The sequence below is a fragment of the Anomaloglossus baeobatrachus genome, chromosome 2 (assembly GCF_048569485.1).
Source record: "Anomaloglossus baeobatrachus isolate aAnoBae1 chromosome 2, aAnoBae1.hap1, whole genome shotgun sequence".
NCBI classification, from domain to species: domain Eukaryota; kingdom Metazoa; phylum Chordata; class Amphibia; order Anura; family Aromobatidae; genus Anomaloglossus; species Anomaloglossus baeobatrachus.
Genome location: NC_134354.1, coordinates 102764781 through 102787153, shown reverse-complemented (window position 1 = coordinate 102787153; position 22373 = coordinate 102764781). Strand labels below are relative to the sequence as shown.

General features: G+C 50.0%; 1 protein-coding gene across 1 annotated transcript in view; it reads left to right on the top strand.

Moving 5' to 3' along the window:
* The window catches only part of TAOK1 (TAO kinase 1), a 172755-nt gene that overhangs the window by 133966 nt on the left and 16416 nt on the right, over window positions 1-22373 (top strand). Inside the window, exons 14-18 of the mRNA XM_075333178.1 lie at window positions 241-375; window positions 9682-9918; window positions 10591-10719; window positions 19369-19572; window positions 20552-20791. Coding sequence (XP_075189293.1) covers window positions 241-375; window positions 9682-9918; window positions 10591-10719; window positions 19369-19572; window positions 20552-20791 — 945 coding nt within the window. The remainder of the gene's footprint in view (window positions 1-240; window positions 376-9681; window positions 9919-10590; window positions 10720-19368; window positions 19573-20551; window positions 20792-22373) is intronic.

Below are 22373 nucleotides of genomic sequence, written 5' to 3'. Positions count from 1 at the left end.
TCACTAAAGGCTTATTGAAGTCTGTTGTAGTGGAGGCACATTGTGTGCTGTCATACAATGGCATCCGATTCCACAGCCATAAGTCCATATGAATAAGACACATACAGCACAGCCCAGTCTGCTTCTCTGGGGGCCAGATCACAAGTTGGGTGTTGGTTAAACACTATTACAGGACTCTGCATGAGGTCACTGCACTTTTTGTGGTAAACTTTAATTTTAATATTGTTGTTACATGCTCAGGAGGAAGAAAATTACCCAGAGGAGTCTGAATCCAGAACACGGCCATCAGAACCACAATCTCCACCCCAGGTTTCTCGCCACAAATCCCACTATCGGAATCGAGAGCACTTTGCCACCATACGCACGGCCTCGCTGGTACGTTTTATTTCTTTGTTTCATATTTTGTTGTTCCTTTGCAAAAAAAAATCTGACCTGTGATGTGAGACAGCAGTGCACATAGTGGTATTGTGCTTCGCTGTATAAATACAGAACAATGTTTACACTGGTGAACTTAGAAAACCTTTGTAAATTAATGTAACCATACTGAAGGCCCTCTCTCCCCTGATTGTACTCATATGAAGCCCATGGCGATTGTGAAGTTATCAACACAATGTAATGCTATAATATTGCAGGGAATTGTGTAAGTGAACGCAAGGAGGGGTTAGTTTCTTTATCGTTCCTTATGGGAGACCCAAACCATGGGGTGTATGCTACTGCCCCCGGAGGACACACAAAGTTACTACACTCAAAAACGTGTAGCTCCTCCCTCCTAGCATATACACCCCCTGCTAGCCAGATCTAGCCAGTTTCTTGCTTTGTGTCAGGAGGATCACACACACACATGCATTCTCTTTTGATTTTTCATTTTTTCTAAAGATTTGGAAGAAAAGCGGGTCCACTGGACTCCCGGCATGTCCCTTCTCACCCCCCTGGCGGCGGTGCTGTTAAGGTTGACTTCAGGGCAGGAGCCCTTCATGCCGCGCTCCTTCACCATCCCTTAGGGGCTCTGGCTTGAAGTTGGAGCCAACACGGTTCTCACTGCCTTGCAGGAGACCGGCCTCCATCCGCAGCCCTTGTGCAGGACCCTGCTGGAAGGAGCACTGGACCCCCACCCCACCAGGGACTGGGCCCTGCGTCTCAAAGCTAAGTATAGAAACGTTATTCAGAGGGTCCTTCTGCAATGTGGGGCACTTTTTATTGTGGGGGACAGTGATGCTTGATAATGCTGCTTTTACTGTGTTTCCGGCCGGTTCCACGGTTTCTTACTGGGAACCGCGCCGATTATGCCTGATTCTCGGCCGCATGTATAACTCTAGGCCCCGGCTTCAGCCGCGGCCTAGTTTCGTTTTCGTTCCCCTGCATGTCAGTCATGCAGGGGGACGCTGCAGAGCCGCCCGCCGGCCGCTCTGCACAGGGGAGGACGCTCCTTTTTGAGGAGATGATTCCCTCCCCTGTACATCTCCTTCGCCCTCCGATTCCCGCTCCTGGGTTAACCCCCGCCCCCCCCCCCCCTCACTCTGGCGCCATTTTCTCAGCGTCTCAGTACTCTGGTCGGCGCTGGCTGCTCTGCAGTGCAGAGGGAGTGAATATCTGGCTGGGGGTCCAGGCCTGGAATCCGGAGGGCACTCATATAGTGGCCTGATAAGTCACAACCTCTGGTTGTGCACTTTTATTCACTCTCAGGGCATTCTGAAGGAGTTAATTCTTTATCATAGAATCTCCTCCTCAGCAGCATGTCTCACACTAGGAGCAAAGCTCCAAGGCTGTACACTACATGTTCTGCATGTAAGCTCATATTGCCTGAACCGACACACTGTAACGGTTCTTATGTGGTGGATAGTGGCAAGATGCCTCAGCCGGGATTCTCCCCAGGCTGAACCTCTGTCTTGGGTATTCTAGCCATTCTAGACAGAGTCCCCCACCTCTGCAGCATGTCACAGAGCGAGACTGCAGGCTGTTTTTTATTATCCACTGCAGGTAGTCTCGTACGGCCTTACCGAGCTCATAACATGGGAGCTCATTCATGGTCCCTCCAGCTGCTCCGGTTTCGGTGGCTGACCCCCGTAGGAATCCTATTCCAGGGGTCGGCTGTCCCGGCATCTGCTGAGCATGCAGCCCCCTTCTCAGGGCGTTTTTCTGCTTCGCTCAGCAAAGCTCACAAGGGACTTTCCTTCTGGGACCCCGTCCTCCTGACAGGGAGACGCAGGGTCCCCTGTCCTCCCCGTCCCGCAGCTCCGATTACGAGCTGACTCGCTGGACGAGGAGGATGTCTCTACCACGGGCTCGGACGCTACTTGATGTACATTGATCCGTCCGTAGGTGACGCAGATGCGAATGATTGGATTTCGTCCATTATTCTTGTACTGGACCTCCATCCGCCTGATCAGGGAAGTGTTCCCCGCTGGCAGAAATGCATCAGTATGCCTTTAACATGACGAGGAGTGTGTTCTTTAACCACTCCAGTTTTCAGCCCGCCGCGTCCAAGCCCACAGCCTATCCTGCAGACCCCACAGCGGAGTTCTGCTGCCTGTCTCCCCCTCCCATCTGAGGTGGTTTAGGAGTGTACTCATTCACCAAGGGTAGCCACTCCGGTATCTGGACTTCAGCCCGGATAGTTGTATCAGTGGCTGACGGCACCTCTATATGGATCCTACGGTACATTAATTTTGTACTGGACCTCAATCCGCCGGTGTTACCTTATCTAGGTGAACACAACGTGTGTTCCTTAACCTCTCCAGTTTTCAGGCCCCTGTGACCAAGCCCAGGGTCCGCTCTGACAGTCGCTTCCCATGACGCGTGATTCTGAGGACTGGATTTCCCCTGTCCACCAATGGTGGTCAAGTAGTGGGCTCATTCACCTTAGGTGGCTCAGCCCGGGCCGTTATGTCAGTGGCTGATGGCTCCTCACTTACGGTTCTGCGGTCCGCCCGGTTGTCCTTTGGGCCAAGTTCGGTGTGGGGACGGCAGGAGCTTCGTTCTCCTCAGCTTACAGCAGTGCGGTTTTTTTGTACCTTCTCTGCTTCTCTGGAGGAGATGCATTCTCTCACAGGGACTCTATGCCAAAACGGTTGCCTGAACTTCCAGACTCAGTTCTTTCATCCTATACCAGATCTGCCATGCTGGACGCCGCACGGCGGTGATCTGGGCTACCTTCCTCGCTATCCGCAAGCTCCTGTGGCTTCGGATTTCGAAGGCAGATGCCTCTATGGAGGTTCCCTGCTGGGCTCCCCCTTGGTGGGACCAGTTTCCTCGGAACCAACTGAGTGAAATTAAGGAAGCTCTTGGCGGGGAGTATTCTTCCTTGCCACAAACCTAAATCAGGGAACCTGTCCAGGACAGGAATCAGTTGAGGTTTCGGTGGTTTCCGTTCCTCCATCTGGTCGTCCTCTAGCTCAGCCTAGGTTCATAGAACCAAATAGCTCCAAGCTGCGTCTTCAGAAGGCCGCAGGAGATGCTGTCACTGAGTCAGCTTCCTCCGAGCTATTTAGCCACGCCAACAACCTCCTCGGTCGGTGGCAGGCTCTCTCCACGTGGCGACGTAGGGTTCTAACACGTCTCCGTTCAGTGGGGGCGAGATTATATCTCCCTTGGCTACGGGATGGACTTCTGTCCACCCGCCAAACAGATTTTCTCTGTCATCTCCTCCCTGCTCCAAGGCCGCCGCCTGCTCACAGGCCGTGGCATTTCTGGCAGGCCGATGGAGTAATTGTACCGGTTCCCGTCTGGGAACGGTTCTGAGATTTTTGCTTAAATCTATTCCTAGTCCCCGAAGAGGGCGGTGCCTTCCGACCTGGATGTTTAGCTTTTCAAGCATAGCCAGGTGTGGCGTTTTCACATTGAGTCTTGGTTTTGTTCCGTGTGTTTTTTTCACCGGATCAATCAAGACCCCAAGGCGATTCCCTAGCAACCATCGGCATCGGAGATGCCTATCGGCAGGAGTCAATCGCAGTTTCACACCAGCGTTGACTAGGTTTTGACAATCGGAGTGGTCCAATCGTGGCTCTTCCCTTGGGGTTAGCCAAGGCCCCTCGAGTATTCTCATTGGGGCAGCTGTGATCAGGGTCCTGCCCCCCTAGGGGTTGGCAGTCATTTTTAGCCCTGGACGGCCTTCTTGTCGGGGTTTCATCCAGTGCTGATTCTTAGCAGAGTGCTTCGCTCACTCTCGCCACTCTGACCTATCGGGTGGCTTGTCTTCTGTCCAAGTCCACTCTGACTTCGAACCAGAGGTTCTCAGGGCGTCAATGGAAGCGGTTCCTTGCCCAGTTTTTCCTGCGTCCTCTGAGACTGGATGTTTTCCGCTGTACAAGCGAACTCACTCCTCCCACGGGGTGGTGGCTTCGCCACACACCAGGGGCTCGTTTCAGTGGTGGCTTCGGCCACTCTGTCTCAGGGGCGCTCCTTTTCTGGCCCGTTCCGGGTAATCCTCACCAGGATAGCCTATCCGTCTTGGGAGCGGTATATCTCCATCGTGGAGCGCAGGGCGCTTGGACTCTGTCCGAATCAGCCCTCTGGATCAATGTGCTGGAATTCAGGGCTGTATTTCTTGCTCTCTAAGCCTTCACCATCTGTGGGCGGCTAGGCACATTCGAGTCCAGTCGGACAACGTGATAGCGTTTTCCTACACCAGCTTCCAGGGCGGGACACTCAGCCGCCTGGCAATCATGGCGGCTCAACATCCTTCAGTGGACAAGGGACTCCTAGTCCACCGTATCCGCAGTCCACATCCTAGATGTGAAAACTACGAGGCAGGCTATTTCAGCTGTCCTACCGTGGTCCACAATCCTCAGGTTTTGCGGTAGACACACTGGTTCATGTTTGATCCCAGCCTTGTCTCTTTACGAATTTCGCCCTCTACCTCTTGTCCAGCGTCCTGTGCAAGATCGGTAAAGTGGGCCGTCGGGTCCTTCTTCCAGACTGACCTAAGCAGGCTTCGTACTCTGACCTGCTCCTTCTGTCCGTTGGGTTGCCTTCGCATCTTCCGGACCGTTCAGACCTTTTCTCAAGAGGTCCGTTTTTTCCCCGTCAGAATTCTGGATTCTCAGATTGACGGCGTAGCTCTTGAGTCCTGGGTCTTAGCGACTTCTGATATCCTTCCTGAAGTCATCTCCACTTTGACTCGAGCCCCAAAGTGTCCTTTGACCTTTTTTGGCCCTCCTGTCCCTTCCACAGTCCGGTCTACAGCTAGGACTATCCCTCATTAAGGGACAGGTCTCGGCTCTGTCAGTATGTGCCAGCGGCGTATCGTCCGGCTGGCTCCGGTGCGCTCCTTTAAGGGCGCATCTCACATCATTCCGCCTTCCGGCGGCCTATGGAGACCTCGGACCTTAATCCGGTCCTCACGGTTCCCGGAAACCCCCCTTTGCGCCGTCTTTGGGAGGTTTCTTTGTTGTGTCTTTCACAGAAAGTAGTCTTTCTAGTGGCTATAATTTCCCGCCAGAGAGTTCTGGCTGCGCTCCCTCGGAGTCACCCCCTTTTTGGTCTTTTGCATCAAGACAAGGTGGTCTTCATCCGACTCCGGACTTTTTCCCTAAGGCGGTTACTGCTTCAACCTTATCCGGGGCAATTTTCCTGCCTTCCTTTTGTCCGGCTCCTGTTCATCGCTTGAGGAAGCGTTGCATATCCTAGATCTGCTGCGGGCGCTCCGGATCTACGTGTCTCGCACCGCCGTTATTAGACGGTGCACCTCTCTGGTGCTTACTGTTCGTCAGCGTAGCGGTCTCTCGGCATCTAAGCCGACCCTGATCGTTGGCTTAGGTCAGCCATTTCTGAGACTTACAAGTGTACTCAAGTGCCTTCCCCACCGGGGATCAGAGCACATTTGGTCAGACCTGTCGGCGCCTTTTTTTCTTGGGCTTCAGGCACCAGGTTACGGCTCAGTAGGTCTGTCAGTCTGCAGCTCGAATTAGTCTGCATACTTTTTCGAAGCACTACCCAAGGCATGCTCATGCTCTGGCAGACGTGGGCTCGGCAGACGCATTTTTCCAGCGTCTGTCGCCCATTTGTGAAGTTAGGTTTGCCTGCTTCTCAATTGTCTTTTATTCCCACCCATGGACTGCTTTTGAACGTCCCATGGTTTGGGTCTCCCATAAGGAACGATAAAGAAAAAGAGAATTTTGTTTACTTACCGTAAATTCTTTTTCTTATAGTTCCGTCATGGGAGACCCAGCACCCTCCCTATTGCCTATTGGCAGTTTTCTTGTTCCGTGTGTCTTCACCGGCTGTTATTGTTGTAGACTGAGGTTCCGGTTCCTCCGGATTTTACTCTGTCTCTTCTTGTGGGTGGATGTCCTCCTTCAGCTTTTGCACTAAACTGGCTAGATCTGGCTAGCAGGGGGTGTATATGCTAGGAGGGAGGAGCTACACGTTTTTGAGTGTAGTAACTTTGTGTGTCCTCCGGGGGCAGTAGCATACACCCCATGGTTTGGGTCTCCCATGACGGAACTATAAGAAAAAGAATTTACGGTAAGTAAACAAAATTCTCTTTTTTTAAATGAAAGTTCCCCAAATCTAAAGGGGAAAATATAAAAAAAAAATTAATTATATTAACATATTTGGTATCGCTGCTTTTGTAATTGTCTCAACTAAATATATAAAATATTTCACATATAGCACCAAAATGGAGAAGAAATCATAAGGCCAGAATCGTTTTTTTTTTATCGCATCAGCTCTCATATAAAGAGATTAAAAAGTCATATATAACCCAAAATGGTGCAAAAAAACCCCAAAATAAAAACTCATGCAAATGCGATTGGCCAATTTATAAAAAATAAAAGTAATCGCTCTATATATAACAAACATACATTTGAAATAAATTTACCTGTGGTTGAGCTTCATCAGAGAACGTCTATTTAACTATAGAGTGCAGTGTTATTGTCGAATGTAGTTAAAGGGAACCTGTCACCAGGTGTTTCCTTTTTGAGCTGCGGCCACCACCACTGAGCTCTTATATACCGCATTCTAGAATACTGTATATAAGAGCCCAGGCAGCTCTGTAGAACATAAAAAAACCCCTTTTTAATACTCAACTATGATCTAATGGCAGTCGCCGTCCAACTTCCCAGCACAGTGTGGATGACTCGTCCTACGTCCTCTACACAGAGGCTGCCGTAGCGCTCCTGCAGATGCGTATTTTGAAATGCGTGGGCGGTCTTTGACCTTTTTTTCATGCCTGCACATTACAGTACTTTGTCCTCAGCATGGCAGTGCACCTGCACAGGAGAGCAATGGAGGCCTCTGTGTGGATGACATAGGATGTGTCATCCACCCGGGGCTGGGAAGGAGGGCAGCGATGGAAGGAAGAGGGGAGGTGCTGGGCCTGAGATGAGCGATGCCCATCGGACTGGACTACCCCCTTGGCAATTATAATAAAGGTCTTTTTACATTATGCAGATCAACCTGGGCACATATTCTAATAATTATATATAATGTGGTGTTGACCTCAGTTTCTTAGGGAAAATCCTGGTGACAAGTTCCCTTTAATGATCAAATAAATGTAGTCAAGTTCTCCAAAGGGGTTAAAAAAAAAAAAAGTAAAAAATGAAATCACTGCCCTTTTGAACGTAAATCCCCCCCCCCAAACAAAACATTTGATTATTAAAATATAGAATGTACGCCATAAACCTAAAACACCAGAATTGCGGGGTTTTTTCCATTTGCGAAGGGGTATGCGAGGGCACCACGGCTGAAGTGAACGGGATCACGCCAAAGGCGCACACCTTTGTTCCATTTGCCACTCACAATCAAAAACCTCCAAACTGTATTATTAAAAAACGTCAGCTTGGTGCTCAAAGAAACAAGCACTCGCCAGTGTTCAGCTGCAGAAAATTAAAGTTATGGGTCACAAAAAATGGTAACAAAAATGTTAATTTTTTTTTTTTCTTACAAAGTCAGCTGAAAAATATACAAAACCCGTAACTCTGTTTATCAGTAGATATACACCTGCAGGGGAGTAGTGGCTTTAGCTATACTTGCCTGTGTTAATGGAAGAGAGGCTACATGGGAAAAATCAAGTTCTATTCTCCTTGCGGCTGCTGCACCATGGCTGGCAACTGCTGTCCACACGGCTTTTAATAAAGTTTCGGTGAGGAGGGTGATGGTGGCTTTTTCTTACTAAAACCATTTCTTCCAGTAAAGCTGGGGTCACACTAAACGGCAGCGACGTCGCTGTTACGTCACCAAAATGGTGACGTAGCAGCGACCTTGTAAGTCGCTGTTATGATCGCTGCTTAGCTGGCAAACACAGCAGCCGAAGCAGCGATCATAACGACACGCGTCGCTGTGCTGCAACATGTGCAGAGAGCCGCGCACACTGAGCGCTGGCTCCCTGCTCTCCTAGCTATAGTACACATCGGGTTAATTACACGATGTGTACTTCAGCTACATGTGCAGAGAGCAGGAGCTGGCGCTGGCAGCGTGAGAGCGGCGGAGGCTGGTAACAAAGGTAAATATCGGGTAACCACCTTGGTTACCCGATGTTTACCTTGGTTACAGCTTACCGCAGCTGCCAGATGCCGGCTCCTGCTCCCTGCTCGCTTCATTTCGTCGCTCTCTCGCTGTCACACACAGCGATCTGTGCGTCACAGCGGGAGAGCGACGACCAAAAAATGAAGCTGGACATTCAGCAACGAGCGGCGACCTCACAGCAGGGGCCAGCTTATTGCTTTATGTCACACACAGCGACAGCGACGGGATGTCGCTGCAACGTCACAGAAAATGGTGACGTAGCAGCGACGTCGTTGTCGCTGTGTGTGACACCACCTTAACACAGCACATGATGGTTAAAACGCTATTAACCTACACATTTCCTATATTTCCGCAGTTGAACACTATTTTTGTAACTGTTCCTTTTAAGCATTGAAATAAAGCAAAAAATACCCTTTTGACTTTGGGATCACCATAATCACACTGAGTTGGAGAATCTCATTGCCCTGTCTTTCTATCCCCACAGTGAACGTGGTAAAACAAAACAATGGTGGAATTGACTTTTCACCATTTCAGTCCACTTGTTTTTTGGTACATTATATAGTAAACTACTACAACTTGTCCCTCCAAAAAGACAAGACCTCATGTGGCTATAGTGAAGGAAAAATAAGACGCTATGTGGGAGGAAACAACAAAAGCTCAAAAACAGAGCAGAATCATGAAGAGGTTAAATGGTGGGTTTTCCCATTATATAAAGGGATAGCATGTCAATAGGTTATGCTACCACTTGATGTGTAGGAGCCCGACCTCTGGGACCACAGCTGACCCTGAGAATGAAGAGCCCTGTTTGGTGTAGCATGTTCCTCGCTGGTTTTCTCTGCACGTCCATTACCTGCTTTGCAGCAAACTGTAGCATAGTCCTATTGAAGTGAATGGGTCTTGCAGCAGCTCTGTAGTTCCCTGTGCAAGGAAAACATAAAAGGGGTCTAGGTGCTGAATTTCATTCTCTGTTTGGTGGTGGTTAATTCTCCTTGATACTAAAAAATAGCATACCCTAGTGATCTGCCCTGACTGCAATACCCGTTTTAAGCAATATTTGTTTTAAAGATTATTTTAGCAGCAGTTGTCATTGCCTTTTAGAGAGAGCTTTTTTCTGGTCAGTAAGCAGAGAACTATTCATACAATAAATCAAGGCACAGAGTATGACCAAGTCAGGTTTTCTCAAAAATGTGGACAAATCCTGTTTACGTATTGATATAGGTGACGAGGCAAATCCAGGAACATGAGCAAGACTCAGAGCTGCGGGAACAGATGTCTGGCTACAAGCGCATGAGGCGGCAACATCAAAAGCAACTGATGGCTTTAGAGAACAAGCTGAAAGCGGAGATGGATGAGCACCGGCTCAGGCTTGACAAAGACCTAGAGACGCAGCGCAACACCTTTGCTGCAGAAATGGAAAAGCTTGTAAAGAAACACCAGGCAGCCATGGATAAAGAGGTGAGGCTACCATTATGTCATGGTTTAAAGACACCGGGGTAGTTTCTATTACATAGTGGCAGAGGCTGTTTCCTCACTATGCTGCCACTTTGTGCTAGCAATTATCTCCGGTCTCGTCAGTTGGACCTCCATCCATATAATGAAGGTCCCACTTCCCGTATGATGGAGGTCTCACTTATCCCCTGGATCTTTTTTATTATCCAGTGGGCAATGTCAGTAAAGTCAATGGAGATTGATTATGAACTTCTCACGTGAACATGTTTGCCTATTTCCTCAATCACCTTCTAACTGCGTTGGTGGTGCTCACGTTATTACACATTTTCTGACTTTATTATCTCTAATTATGCCGTAAATGCCAGGACTGAAGATAAATCTGCTCTTGGATGTTTAGCCCTTTAGGCTGCATTGTCAGGTTTTACTGTAACATGTGAGTGATAATACAGAAGAAGGAGCTTATCCCACACATAAAACTTTGGAATAGCTGTGTTGAATAAATTTTTGGGTTTTTAAGAGTTGAGAATATAAAATGGTTTGTGTCCTTTTTGGAGTAGTAGAGCACAACCATATCTCGATTTGCTCTGGTCGTCTTGACCATGCCATAGGTGCATTTTCTTAATGTATAAAATGTCAGTGGATGGGTAAATACCAATCTATTAAACTTTCATTCAACAGTTGAAGTTAATGGCCAACGAAGAGAAGAAATTTCAGCAGCACATTCAGGCACAACAAAAGAAAGAACTGAATAGCTTCCTGGAGTCGCAGAAGAGGGAGTACAAATTACGAAAGGAACAACTGAAAGAGGTATGATCTATACACCCTATAGGAATTGACATCCATCACCAGAGACCAACTTCACACTTTTTAGGTAATGGAGTTGGAGTAAGCTGTAGTACCAGCCACAGCCACTGCAAAATATACAGCGCTGTGCCTGGTAAACAATGAAAGGGGAATTTTAGAGAAGGTCACTAGTGCAGGACCTCAATCTGATATGCCTGGCTCTCTTAAGGATAAGCCGTCAATATCAAATACACAGGAAAAAAACGCCTTTAGTTTATCACGCCTTTAGTTTATTATATTACTGTATTAGTAACTTTTCTTTTTCGCTCCTAATTGGGAGACCCAGACAATTGGGTGTATAGCTATTGCCTCTGGAGGCCACACAAAGTATTACACTTAAAAGTGTAAGGCCCCTCCCCTTCTGGCTATACACCCCCAGTGGGATCACTGGCTCACCAGTTTTGTGCTTTGTGCGAAGGAGGCAACACATCCACGCATAGCTCCACTTTTTACTCAGCAGCAGCTGCTGACTATGTCGGATGGAAGAAAAGAGGGCCCATACTAAGGGCTCCCAGCATGCTCCCTTCTCACCCCACTGTATGTCGGAGGTGTTTGTAAGGTTGAGGTACCCATTGCGGGTACGGCGGCAGGAGCCCACATGCTGATTCCTTCCCCATCCCTTTTTACAGGGCTCTGGGTGAAGTGGGATTTACCGGTCTCCAGGCACTGAGACCGTGCTCCATCTACAGCCCCTGGAGAAGATGCTGGATGGAGCGGAGTACATCAGGGACATGGCCCTGCTTCCTCAAGGTACTCTGTGTCCCCGTGCATTTGGCGCTCACACCGCAGCATGCTGGGTGTTGTAGTGCGCCGGGGGACATCAGCGCTGCGGCGCCTGTGCCATGGCCTCATTCAGCTTCGCTGAAGCAGGCTCACTTATGGGAATTGGTCGCGCCGGCCGCTGGGACTGCGGCGCGGCTGGCACTTGTAGTGCGCCGGGGACTTCAGCGCGGCCTGCGCTTTTACGGCGGCCGCGCTGATAACTAGAGTCCCCGGCTTTTGCGGCCTGCTTCCGTTCGTTCCCGCCCCCAGACCTGCCAGTCAGGAGAGGGGCGGGACGCTGGCCACTTCTAGGAATCGGTCGCGCCGGCCGCTGGGACTGCGGCGCGGCTGGCACTTGTGGTGCGCCGGGGACTTCAGCGCGGCCCGCGCTTTTACGGCGGCCGCGCTGTTAACTCGAGTCCCCGGCTTCTGGGCCTAGTCTCCCTTCGTTACCGCCCACAGCCCTGACAGTCAGGGTAGGGGCGTGACGCTGCATAGCACAGCAGCGCTGAGAGCTGGAGTATGTTTTGCATACTCCACCCCTCTCACTGTGTGCACTGTGAATCCGGATTCCCGCACTTTCTCAGGCACGCCCACGGCTTCCTTCTCTACAAGGACGCCGGCAGCCATTAGTGTCAGTTTCTGTACGATACAGAGACAAGTGTGGAAGACCCTGGCATTCTGATAGTCACACAATCGCTGCAACAGGCGTTAAGCAGCACCTGTGGTGCTAACCCCACTAGTGCAGAAGTGCACTTATAGATATGCTTGTACTATATACATTGCACTGTTTGGTCGCACGTTGTATATACCCTCCTGGATTATGCGGAGGAGTTATCAGCATATTCTCTGTGTAAAACAAAGGTGCAGAACCACATGTTTTTTCTATGCAGCTGGTACAGCATGTACGGCTATACGGCCGGCAGGTTACATAGACTCCCATTGTATGCACTAATGGCCAGGGGATGAGGACGGTGTCTGCAGTATTTACTGACAGTTTTTCTGAGACTATGGCTATGATACTAGAAGCCTAGCAGTCCGGACATGTCTCTCACAATATGGGCACTGTTGAATCATTGATCCATGGCCCCCCTCAGTGTGAACAACTAACAGCTCCGGGAATGTCACACGCATCCCAGAGTCACGGCTCTGCACGGACGTCAGTCCCAGACAGCCTAAGCGGGCTCACTATGAGCGGCCTCGGTTTCATCAGGGTCCTAGCAGAAGGACTCGCTGTGTAATGAGGCGGAAGTAGCGGCTCAGGATTCTGATCCTGAGACCGCTCTCAATCTGGATACACCTGATCGTGACGCCATAGTAAATAATCTTATAGCGTCCATCTATAGAATGTGGGTTATTTCTCACAGCTCCTCCAGTGGAGGAGTCAGCTTCACGTATTTTTCTGGACCACTCTGCCTTCAGAGAGGCAGTCCAGGAACACCACGCTTATCCAGATATGCGCTTCTCCAAACGGCTTAGGATACACGTTATCCCTGTCCCCTGACTTGGTCAAGGACTGGACCCAGTGTCCCAAGCGGCATCCTCCAATCTCCAGGCTTGTAGCTAGATCCATAGTTGCAGTGGGAGATGGAACTGCACTCAAAGATGCCACTGACAGACAGATGGATCTCTGGTCGAAAGCCATCTATGAGGCTGTCGGCGCACCGTTGGCTCCGGCATTCTCTCCCTTGGGGCACTCCAAGCTATTTCAGCTTGTCTTACACAGATTGACACGGTTACACGTACATCTGTGCCGCAGGTGGCATCCTTAACCTCTCAAATGTCTGCATTTGTTTCTTACGCGATTCAGGTTGTCCTGGACTCTGCGAACCGTGCGGCGGTAGCCTCCGCTACTCCGTGTTTTTAAGCAGAGCCTGGTCTGCTCGTTAAGTGAATGGAAGGCAGATTCTGCTTCCAAAAAAGGTGGCCTAACCAGTTGCCTTTTTCTGCTGACCGACTGTTTGGTGAGCGTTGGATGTAACCATTAAACAGTCCAGGGGTAAGGATTCATCCTTTCCGCAGCCCGGACACAACAAACCCCAACAGAGCAAGAGGCAGTCGGGGTTTTCGGCCTTTTCGAGGCTCGGGCAGGTCCCATTTTTCCTCGTCCAATGTGGACTCAAAAGGATCAGAGGAGCTCAGATTCTTAGCGGGCTCAGTCACGCCCAAAAAAGCGACAGTCTGAAAACCCGCTTCCAAGGCGGCTTCCTCATGACTTGCGGCCTCGGTCGGTAGCAGGCTCTCCCGCCTTGGCGATATTTAGCTGCCATAGGTCAATGACCATTGGGTGTGAGACATTCTGTCTCACGGGTACAGGATAGAGCTCACTTCTCGTCCTCCAACTCGATTCTTCAGAATTTCTCCACCTCCCGGCCGAGCCGCTGCTCTTCTGCAAACAGGGTGCACTCTATAGGCAGAAAGAGTGATGACCCCCGTTCCTCTTCAGGAACAAGGTCACGGTTTTTACCCCAAATTCTTTGCGGTACCTATAACAACGGGCCGTTCCGTCCCGTTCTGGATCTAAAAATGCTCAGCAAGCTCGTGGACACCAGGCGGTTCCGGATGGACTCCCTCCGCCATGTCATCGCCTCAAGGTCCCAAGGATATTTCCTAGCATCATTAGGCATCAAGGATGCTTATCCACGCGTGCCGATTGATCCAGAGCACTAGCGTTTCTACGCTTCGTTATAGGAGACGAACACCTTCTGTTCGTAGCTCTACCTTCCGGCTAGCGACAGTCCCACTGGTCTTCGCCAAGGTCAGGGCAGCAGTAGTCACAGTCCTGCACTCTCAGGGTCACTCTGTGATCCCGTATTTAGACGATCTACTTGTCAAGGCACTCTCTTAGGAAACATGCCAACACTGCCCGAACGTTGCGCTGGAGACTCTCTAGAGTTTTGGGTGGATCATCAACTTTTTAAAGTCAGATCCGACCCCGACCCTATCGATAACATATCTAGGCATAGAGTTTCTTACTCTCTCAGCGATAGTGAAGCTTCCGCTAGACAAACAGCATTCACTACGGGCTGCAAGCTCTTCTTTAAGAACCAGTCGCACACATTGAGACGCCTCATGCACTTCCTACGTAAGATGGTAGCAATGGAGGCAGTTCCTTTCGCGCAGTTTTACTGCGTCCACTACAATGGGACATTCTCCGCCAATGGGACGAGGAGTCGACGTCCCTCAACAGAGTCGTCGTTCTTTCTCAGGCGGCCAAGGAATCTCTACGGTGGTGGCTTCTTCCCACCTCTTGGTCAAAAAGAAGGTCCTTCCTATCCCCATCCTGGGCGATAGTTACGACAGACGCGAGTCTATCAGGGTGGGGAGCAGTTTTTCTCCACTACAGCGCTCAGGGTACGTGGACTCAGCAAGAGTCCACCCTTCAGATCAATGTTCTTGAACACAGAGCAGTGTATCTTGCCCTACAAACCTTCCAACAGCGGCTGGAAAGCAAGCATATCCGACTTCAGTCGGACAGCTCCACAGCGGTGGCATACATCAACCACCAAGGAAGAACGCGCAACCGGCAAGCCTTCCAGGAAGTCCGGCAGGTTCTGATGTGGGTGGAAGACACGGCATCCACCATATCCACAATTCACATCCCAAGTGTGGAAAACTAGGAAGCTGACTTCCTAAGTCGCTGGGGTGTGGCCGAAAGAGTATGGTCTCCTCACCCGGACGGGTTTCAGGAGATCTGGCGCCGCTGACAGAGGCCGGACGTCGATCTAATGACGTCACGGCACAACAACAATGTGCCAGCTTCATGGCACGGTTTCACAATCATCGAGCTCTGGCGGCAAACGCCTTAGTTCAGCATTGGTCGCAGTTCCAGCTACCTTAGGTGCCACCTCTGGCATTGTTGCCCAGAGTACTGCGCTAGATCAAGACCGACTGCGGCCGCGCCATCCTCGTCGCTACAGATTGGCCGAGGATGTTGTGGTACTCGGTTCTGTGGTGCCTCACGGTAGGCTAACCGGGGGCACTACCAGACCAATCAGACTGGCTGTCTCAAGGGCCATTCTTCCATTTGAATTCTACGGCCCTCAACCGGATGGTGTGGCATTGAGTCCTGGAACCTAGTGTCGTCAGGATTACCTCAGGACGTGGTTGCCACCATGAGACAGGCTAGCATACCAACGTCCGCCAAGATTGACCACAGGACGTGGAAGATATTCTTATCTCGGTGCTCGGCGCAGGGTGTTTCTCCCTGGCCGGTTGCATCGTCTATGTTTCCTTCCTTCCTGCAATCTAGGTGGGAAAATGGGTTGTCGCTCAGTTCCCTTTAGGGACAAGTCTCAGCGCTATCTGTATTTTTTCAGAAACGACGACTTCCTCAGGTACGCACGTTCCTACGGGGAGTTTGTCTTCTCAGCACTCCGTACAAGCGGCCGTTAGAGCCCTGAGATCTGAACAAGGTTCTAATTGCTCTCCAGATGCCGCCTTTCGAGCCTTTGAAGGATGTCTCCCTTCCCGCTTTTCACGGGAAGTGGCCTTCTAGTAACGGTCTCGTCTCTTAGGAGAGTTTCCGAGCTAGCAACGCTCTCATACAAACTCCCTTCCTGGTCCTTCACCAGGACAGGGTAGTTCTGCGTCCGGTTCCGGAATTTCTCCCTAAGGTGGTATCCCACTTTCATATCAATCAGGATATCACCTCACCTTCTTTGTGTCCTCGTCCAGTCCATCAATTTCAGAAAGATTTGCATCTGTTGGTTCTGGTGAGAGCACTCAGGTTCTACTTCCCGCATGGCGCTCCTGCGCCACCCGGATGCACTCTTTGTCCTTGTCGCTGGTCGGCGTAAACAGTCGCAAGCTTCCAAATCCACCCTGGCTCGGGGGATCGAGGAACCAATTCTTGAAACCTACAGTTCTACTGGGCTTCTGGTTCTCTCAAGGCCGAAGGCCCATTCTACCAGAGCCGTGGGTGCATCCTGGACATTACGGCACCAGGCTACGGCTCAGCAGGTGTGTCAGGCACCTACCTGATTGGGTCTGCATACTTTTACCAAGCATTTTCAGGTGCATACCTACGCTTCGGCAGACGCCAGCCTAGGTAGATAAGTCCTTCAGGCGGCAATTGCCCACCTGTAGGAAAGGGCTGTTTGACGGCCCTATCACGAGGTATTCTTTTACCCACCCAGGGACTGCTTTTGGACGTCCCAATTGTCTGGGTCTCCCAATTAGGAGCGAAAAAGAAGAAGGGAATTTTGTTTACTTACCGTAAATTCCTTTTCTTCTAGCTCCAATTGGGAGACCCAGCACCCGCCCTGTTTTCTCTGGGTTTTTCTGTTTTTTCGGGTACACATGTTGTTCATGTGGTATGGTTCAGTTCTCCGATGTTTCCTCGGATTGAATTGGTCTTTAAACCAGTTATTGGCTTTCCTCCTTCTTGCTTTGGCACTAAAACTGGTGAGCCAGTGATCCCACTGGGGGTGTATAGCCAGAAGGGGAGGGGCCTTACACTTTTAAGTGTAATACTTTGTGTGGCCTCCAGAGGCAATAGCTATACACCCAATTGTCTGGGTCTCCCAATTGGAGCTAGAAGAAAAGGAATTTACGGTAAGTAAACAAAATTCCCTTCTTTTTGTTTATGGGGCAAAAATTAGCACACTACAACTATTTTTTTATTTTCTATGCATGTTCCTTGTTTTGTGGCTTCCATATTATTTCAGAATCGCAAACATTATGCCACTATATTGTACAACAGACACTATTAGCACCAATTAAAAGGAACCTGTCAGTGTATTCATGCTGTCCAAACTATGGGCAGCATGAATCTGAGCCTAGATGCATGATTGCAGCCAAGAATGTTTTTCTCTGAAATGCTCCAGCGTTTCAGTGGAAACCTAGTTTAAAGATCCGGATCCTGCTGGTTGCCGGGTCTTATATTTTGATTCGTTCTGTTTTTTTTTTTTTCGTTTTTTTTTAAACTTATTTAATTTAAATATAAAGTATAAAGAAAACTGGGTGGGTTTTAGCAGAAGCGGTCAGGATACTATTGACCAGACAAATATAATACATTTCATGCCAGAAAATGGCACAGAGGTGTAAAACTACACCTGCTCATGAGTTAAAGGGAATCGGTCTGTTGATTCATAGTGCCCAATTCAAGGGCAGCCTAAAACGTAGACTGGATATAAGATTGCAGACAGGTAGGTTTGACTCTGGAACATTCTTTATATTAACATTGGGAGTGAGCTGTCAATCATCTGGGTTGAACTTGATGGACAAGTCTACCTTCAACCTTAAACGGAACCTGTCAGGTGCAATATGCTGTCAGAGCCACGAGCAGTTCTGGGTACATATTGCTAATCCCTGCCTAAAGGCCCCGTCACACTAAGCAACATCGCTAGTAACATCGCTGCTAACGAACAACTTTTGTGATGTAGCAGCGATGTTGCTAGTGATGTTGCTGTGTGTGACATCCAGCAACAACCTGGCCCCTGCTGTGAGGTCGTTGGTTGTTGCTGAATGTCCTGGGCCATTTTTTAGTTGTTGCTCTCCCGCTGTGAAGCGCACATCGCTGTGTGTGACAGCGAGACAGCAACAACTAAATGTGCAGGCAGCAGGAGCCGGCTTCTGCGGAGGCTGGTAACCACAGTAAACATCGGGTAACCAAGAAGCCCTGTCCTTGGTTACCCGATATTTACCTTTGTTACCAGCCTCCGCCGCTCTCACTGTCAGTGCTGGCTCCTGCTCTGTGCACATGTAGCTGCAGGACACATCGGGTTAATTAACCCGATGTGTGCTGTAGCTAGGAGAGCAGGGAGCCAGCGCTAAGCATTGTGCGCTGCTCCGTGCTCTGTGCACATTTAGCTGCAGTACACATCGGGTTAATTAACCAGATGTGTGCTGTAACTAGAAGAGCAGGGAGCCAGCGCTCAGTGTGCGCTGCTCCCTGCTCTCTGCACGTGTAGCTCCGTGCGCTGGTAACCAAGGTAAATATCGAGTTGGTTACCCGATATTTACCTTAGTTACCAAGCGCAACATCTTCCACGCGGCGCTGGGGGCTGGTCACTGGTTGCTGGTGAGCTCAGCTCACCAGCAACTCGTGTAGCGACGCTCCAGCGTTCCCTGCCAGGTCAGGTTGCTGGTGGGATCGCTGGAGCGTTGCAGTGTGACATCTCACCAGCAACCTCCTAGCAACTTACCAGCGATCCCTATCGTTGTTGGGATCGCTGGTAAGTTGCTTAGTGTGACTGGACCAGGCATTCAGAAGTGCGGTTACAGAGAACACAGGTACACGCGGCACCGCTGGTGATGCTGCATTGAATAGCATGTTAATACATCCCTGTGGGTGTGCTATCATGCCAAGAGGGCGGCTAGTCGGGGGATATAACGCCCTTACGACTAGTCCCTGTGCTCAATAGCATAAGATAAAAGATCTTTAGGAATACTTTTTCTAAAGATCTCTTTATCTATGCTACTAGATACAGGGACAGTTAGGCAGGGATTAGCAATATGCACTCAGAACTGTTCGTGGTTCTGGGTGCGTATTGCACCTGACAGGTTCCCTTTAAACACTATGAAACTGGAGGAGAGAGGTGAAAAGCCAGCCGAGGGGTGGCTCATCAAATGTTTGCCCTTGACTGGCTTTATATGTAATATGTTTGTCTGGCCATTACTATCTTAACCTCTTCTTCTAAACCCTTCCACTTTTTCTCTAAATGTATTTATTTTTTTAAGTTTATGGAGCTCAGATCAAAAATCTGAAATTTGAGCTCCAGCATGTTGTGTTTAAAATGAGACATTTTGACAGTGAAAGATGTAGCAAATGGTTTGATAAAAGCTGCGCCTTCCCAATTTTGAATCCAGTATTAATAAAAAGTCTGTTTATTGTGTGTTCCTCCTTAGGAGTTAAGCGAAAACCAGAGTACGCCAAAGAAGGAGAAACAAGAGTGGCTGTCAAAGCAGAAGGAGAATTTCCAGCATTACCAGGCTGAAGAGGAAGCCAATCTCCTGCGCCGGCAAAGGCAGTACCTAGAGCTGGAGTGCCGCCGATTCAAAAGGCGGATGTTACTCAGTAGACATAACCTAGAGCAGGATTTGGTCAGAGAGGTAAGATATTTACTGTATTATTACACTATTGAAAAGCTAGTAATGTACATGTCACTTATACTTCCAACCATTGTCATATTTTCTCTACCAAGGTACATTTAGAGCTTTGTCTATATCAAATAATACTGGGAAATATATTCTGTGCTTCACCTATAGCATTCAGTGGCCAAATGTCCATGATTCCTTTTAGTGGTATAGAAAATATAATGTGAATGAAAATTTTGAATATTTCCAATACTTCAAGACAAATTGCGTTTACGTAAGCTGTAATTTTCTACTATCTAGATCTGACAAAATACCAACGTTTTTAGAGATTTAGGGGTACTTTGCACACCACAACATCGCAGCTGCGATGTCGGTGTGGTCAAATCGAAAGTGACGCACATCCGGCGTCGCTGTCGACATCGGACTATGTGAATCCTTTTTGATACGATTAACGAGCACAAAAGCGTCATAATCATGTCATCGGTGTAGGGTCAGACATTTTCATAATTTCGCTGCAGCGACGGTACGATGTTCCTCGTTCCCCTGCGGCAGCACACATCGCTGTGTGAGAAGCCGCAGGAGCGAGGAACATCTCCCACCTGCGTCACCGCGGCTCATGCTGGCTATGCGGAAGGACTGAGGTGGGCGGGATGTTTACATCCCACTCATCTCCGCCCCTCCGCTTCAATTGGCCGCATGCCGTGTGACGTCGCTGTGACGCCGCACGATCCGCCCCCTTAGGAAAGAGGTGGGTTGCCGGCCAGAGTGACGTCGCAGGGCAGTGAGTGCATGTGAAGCTGCCGTAGCGATAATGTTCGCTACGGCAGCAATCACAAGATATCGCTGCTGCGACTGGGGTGGGGACTATCTCGCTCGGCATCGCAAGCATCGGCTTGCGATTTCGTAGTGTGCAAAGTACCCCTTAGAGAGGTACAACTAAAGTTTTGATTATTTTTCTATGGGAAGCTCACTTTTTTTCCTTTTTCCCTGCTAGGAGCTAAATAAGAGACAAACACAAAAGGATCTTGAGCACGCCATGCTCCTAAGACAGCACGAGTCCATGCAAGAGTTAGAGTTTCGCCATCTAAACACCATACAGAGGATGAGATGTGAGCTTATAAAGCTGCAGCACCAGACCGAGCTCACGAATCAGCTGGAATACAACAAGCGGAGAGAGCGGGAGTTAAGACGCAAGCACGTCATGGAGGTCCGGCAACAACCCAAGAGCCTCAAGGTAACCACTAAGGCTTATGTTTGTCCTATACCTGCTCTTAGAACAATAGCGTGATGCCCGAGAGATATGGACAAAGCCAGAGTAATTACATATATTTTTGTATAATTTGCAATTTGTTTAAAGGATATCGATGTTCATATAGAAAAAGTTATAGTACAGGGATGTGCATGAAAATAGTTTTCTTTAGCGTTCCTTTGGGAGACCCAGACCATGGGTGTTTATCTTCTGCCTCCGGAGGACACACAAAGTACTACACTAAAAAGTGTAGCTCCTCCCTCTGAGCTTATACACCCCCTGGTGAGCAGACCCAGCCAGTTTATCGCTTTGTGTTCAGGAGGCATACATCCACACATGCATTCTCATATGATTTTTCCCTTTCTTTTTCGCTCCTAATTGGGAGACCCAGACAGTGGGTGTATAGCTACTGCCCTCTGGAGGCCGCACAAAGAACTACACTTAAAAGTGTAAGGCCCCTCCCCTTCTGGCTATACACCCTCCCGTAGGAGTACAGATTCCTCAGTTTTAGCTTTGTGCGCAAGGAGGTCAGACACGCACGCATAGCTCCATTGTTTTTAGTCAGCAGCAGCTGCTGACTATGTCGGATGGAAGAAAAGAGGGCCCATAAACAGGGCTCCCAGCATGCTCCCTTCTCACCCCACTGTATGTCGGAGGTGTTTGTAAGGTTGAGGTACCCATTGCGGGTACGGCGGCAGGAGCCCACATGCTGATTCCTTCCCCATCCCTTTTTACAGGGCTCTGGGTGAAGTGGGATTTACTGGTCTCCAGGCACTGAGACCGGGCTCCATCTACAGCCCCTGGAGAAGATGCTGGATGGAGCGGAGTACATCAGGGACATGGCCCTGCTTCCTCAAGGTACTCTGTGTCCCCGTGCATTTGGCGCTCACACCGCAGCATGCTGGGTGTTGTAGTGCGCCGGGGGACATCAGCGCTACGGCGCTTGTGCCATGGCCTCATTCAGCTTAGCTGAAGCAGGCACACTTCCAGGAATCGGTCGCGCCGGCCGCTGGGACTGCGGCGCGGCTGGCACTTGTGGTGCGCCGGGGACTTCAGCGCGGCCCGCGCTTTTACGGCGGCCGCGCTGATAACTCGAGTCCCCGGCTTTTTGCGGCCTGCTTCCGTTCGTTCCCGCCCCCGGACCTGCCAGTCAGGAGAGGGGCGGGACGCTGGCCACGTCTAGACGGTCATGCCGGCCGCTGGGACTGCGGCGCGGCTAGCACTTGTGGTGCGCCGGGGACTTCAGCGCGGCCCGCGCTTTTACGGCGGCCGCGCTGATAACTCGAGTCCCCGGCTTTTGCGGCCTGCTTCCGTTCGTTCCCGCCCCCAGACCTGCCAGTCAGGAGAGGGGCGGGACGCTGGCCAGTGCATCAGCGCTGAGGGCTGGAGTCGTTTTTACATACTCCAGCCCTCACAATCGGCACAGAGGGGACACTGTTTCCCGCACTTTTGTTTGGGAACTCCCACGGACCGCCCCTCTCCACAGACGCCGGCAGCCATTCCTGCTGACACGCTGAGCTGCAGAGGGGAGCCGGGGAGACCCAGACAGGGAATTCTGCAGCCTCTT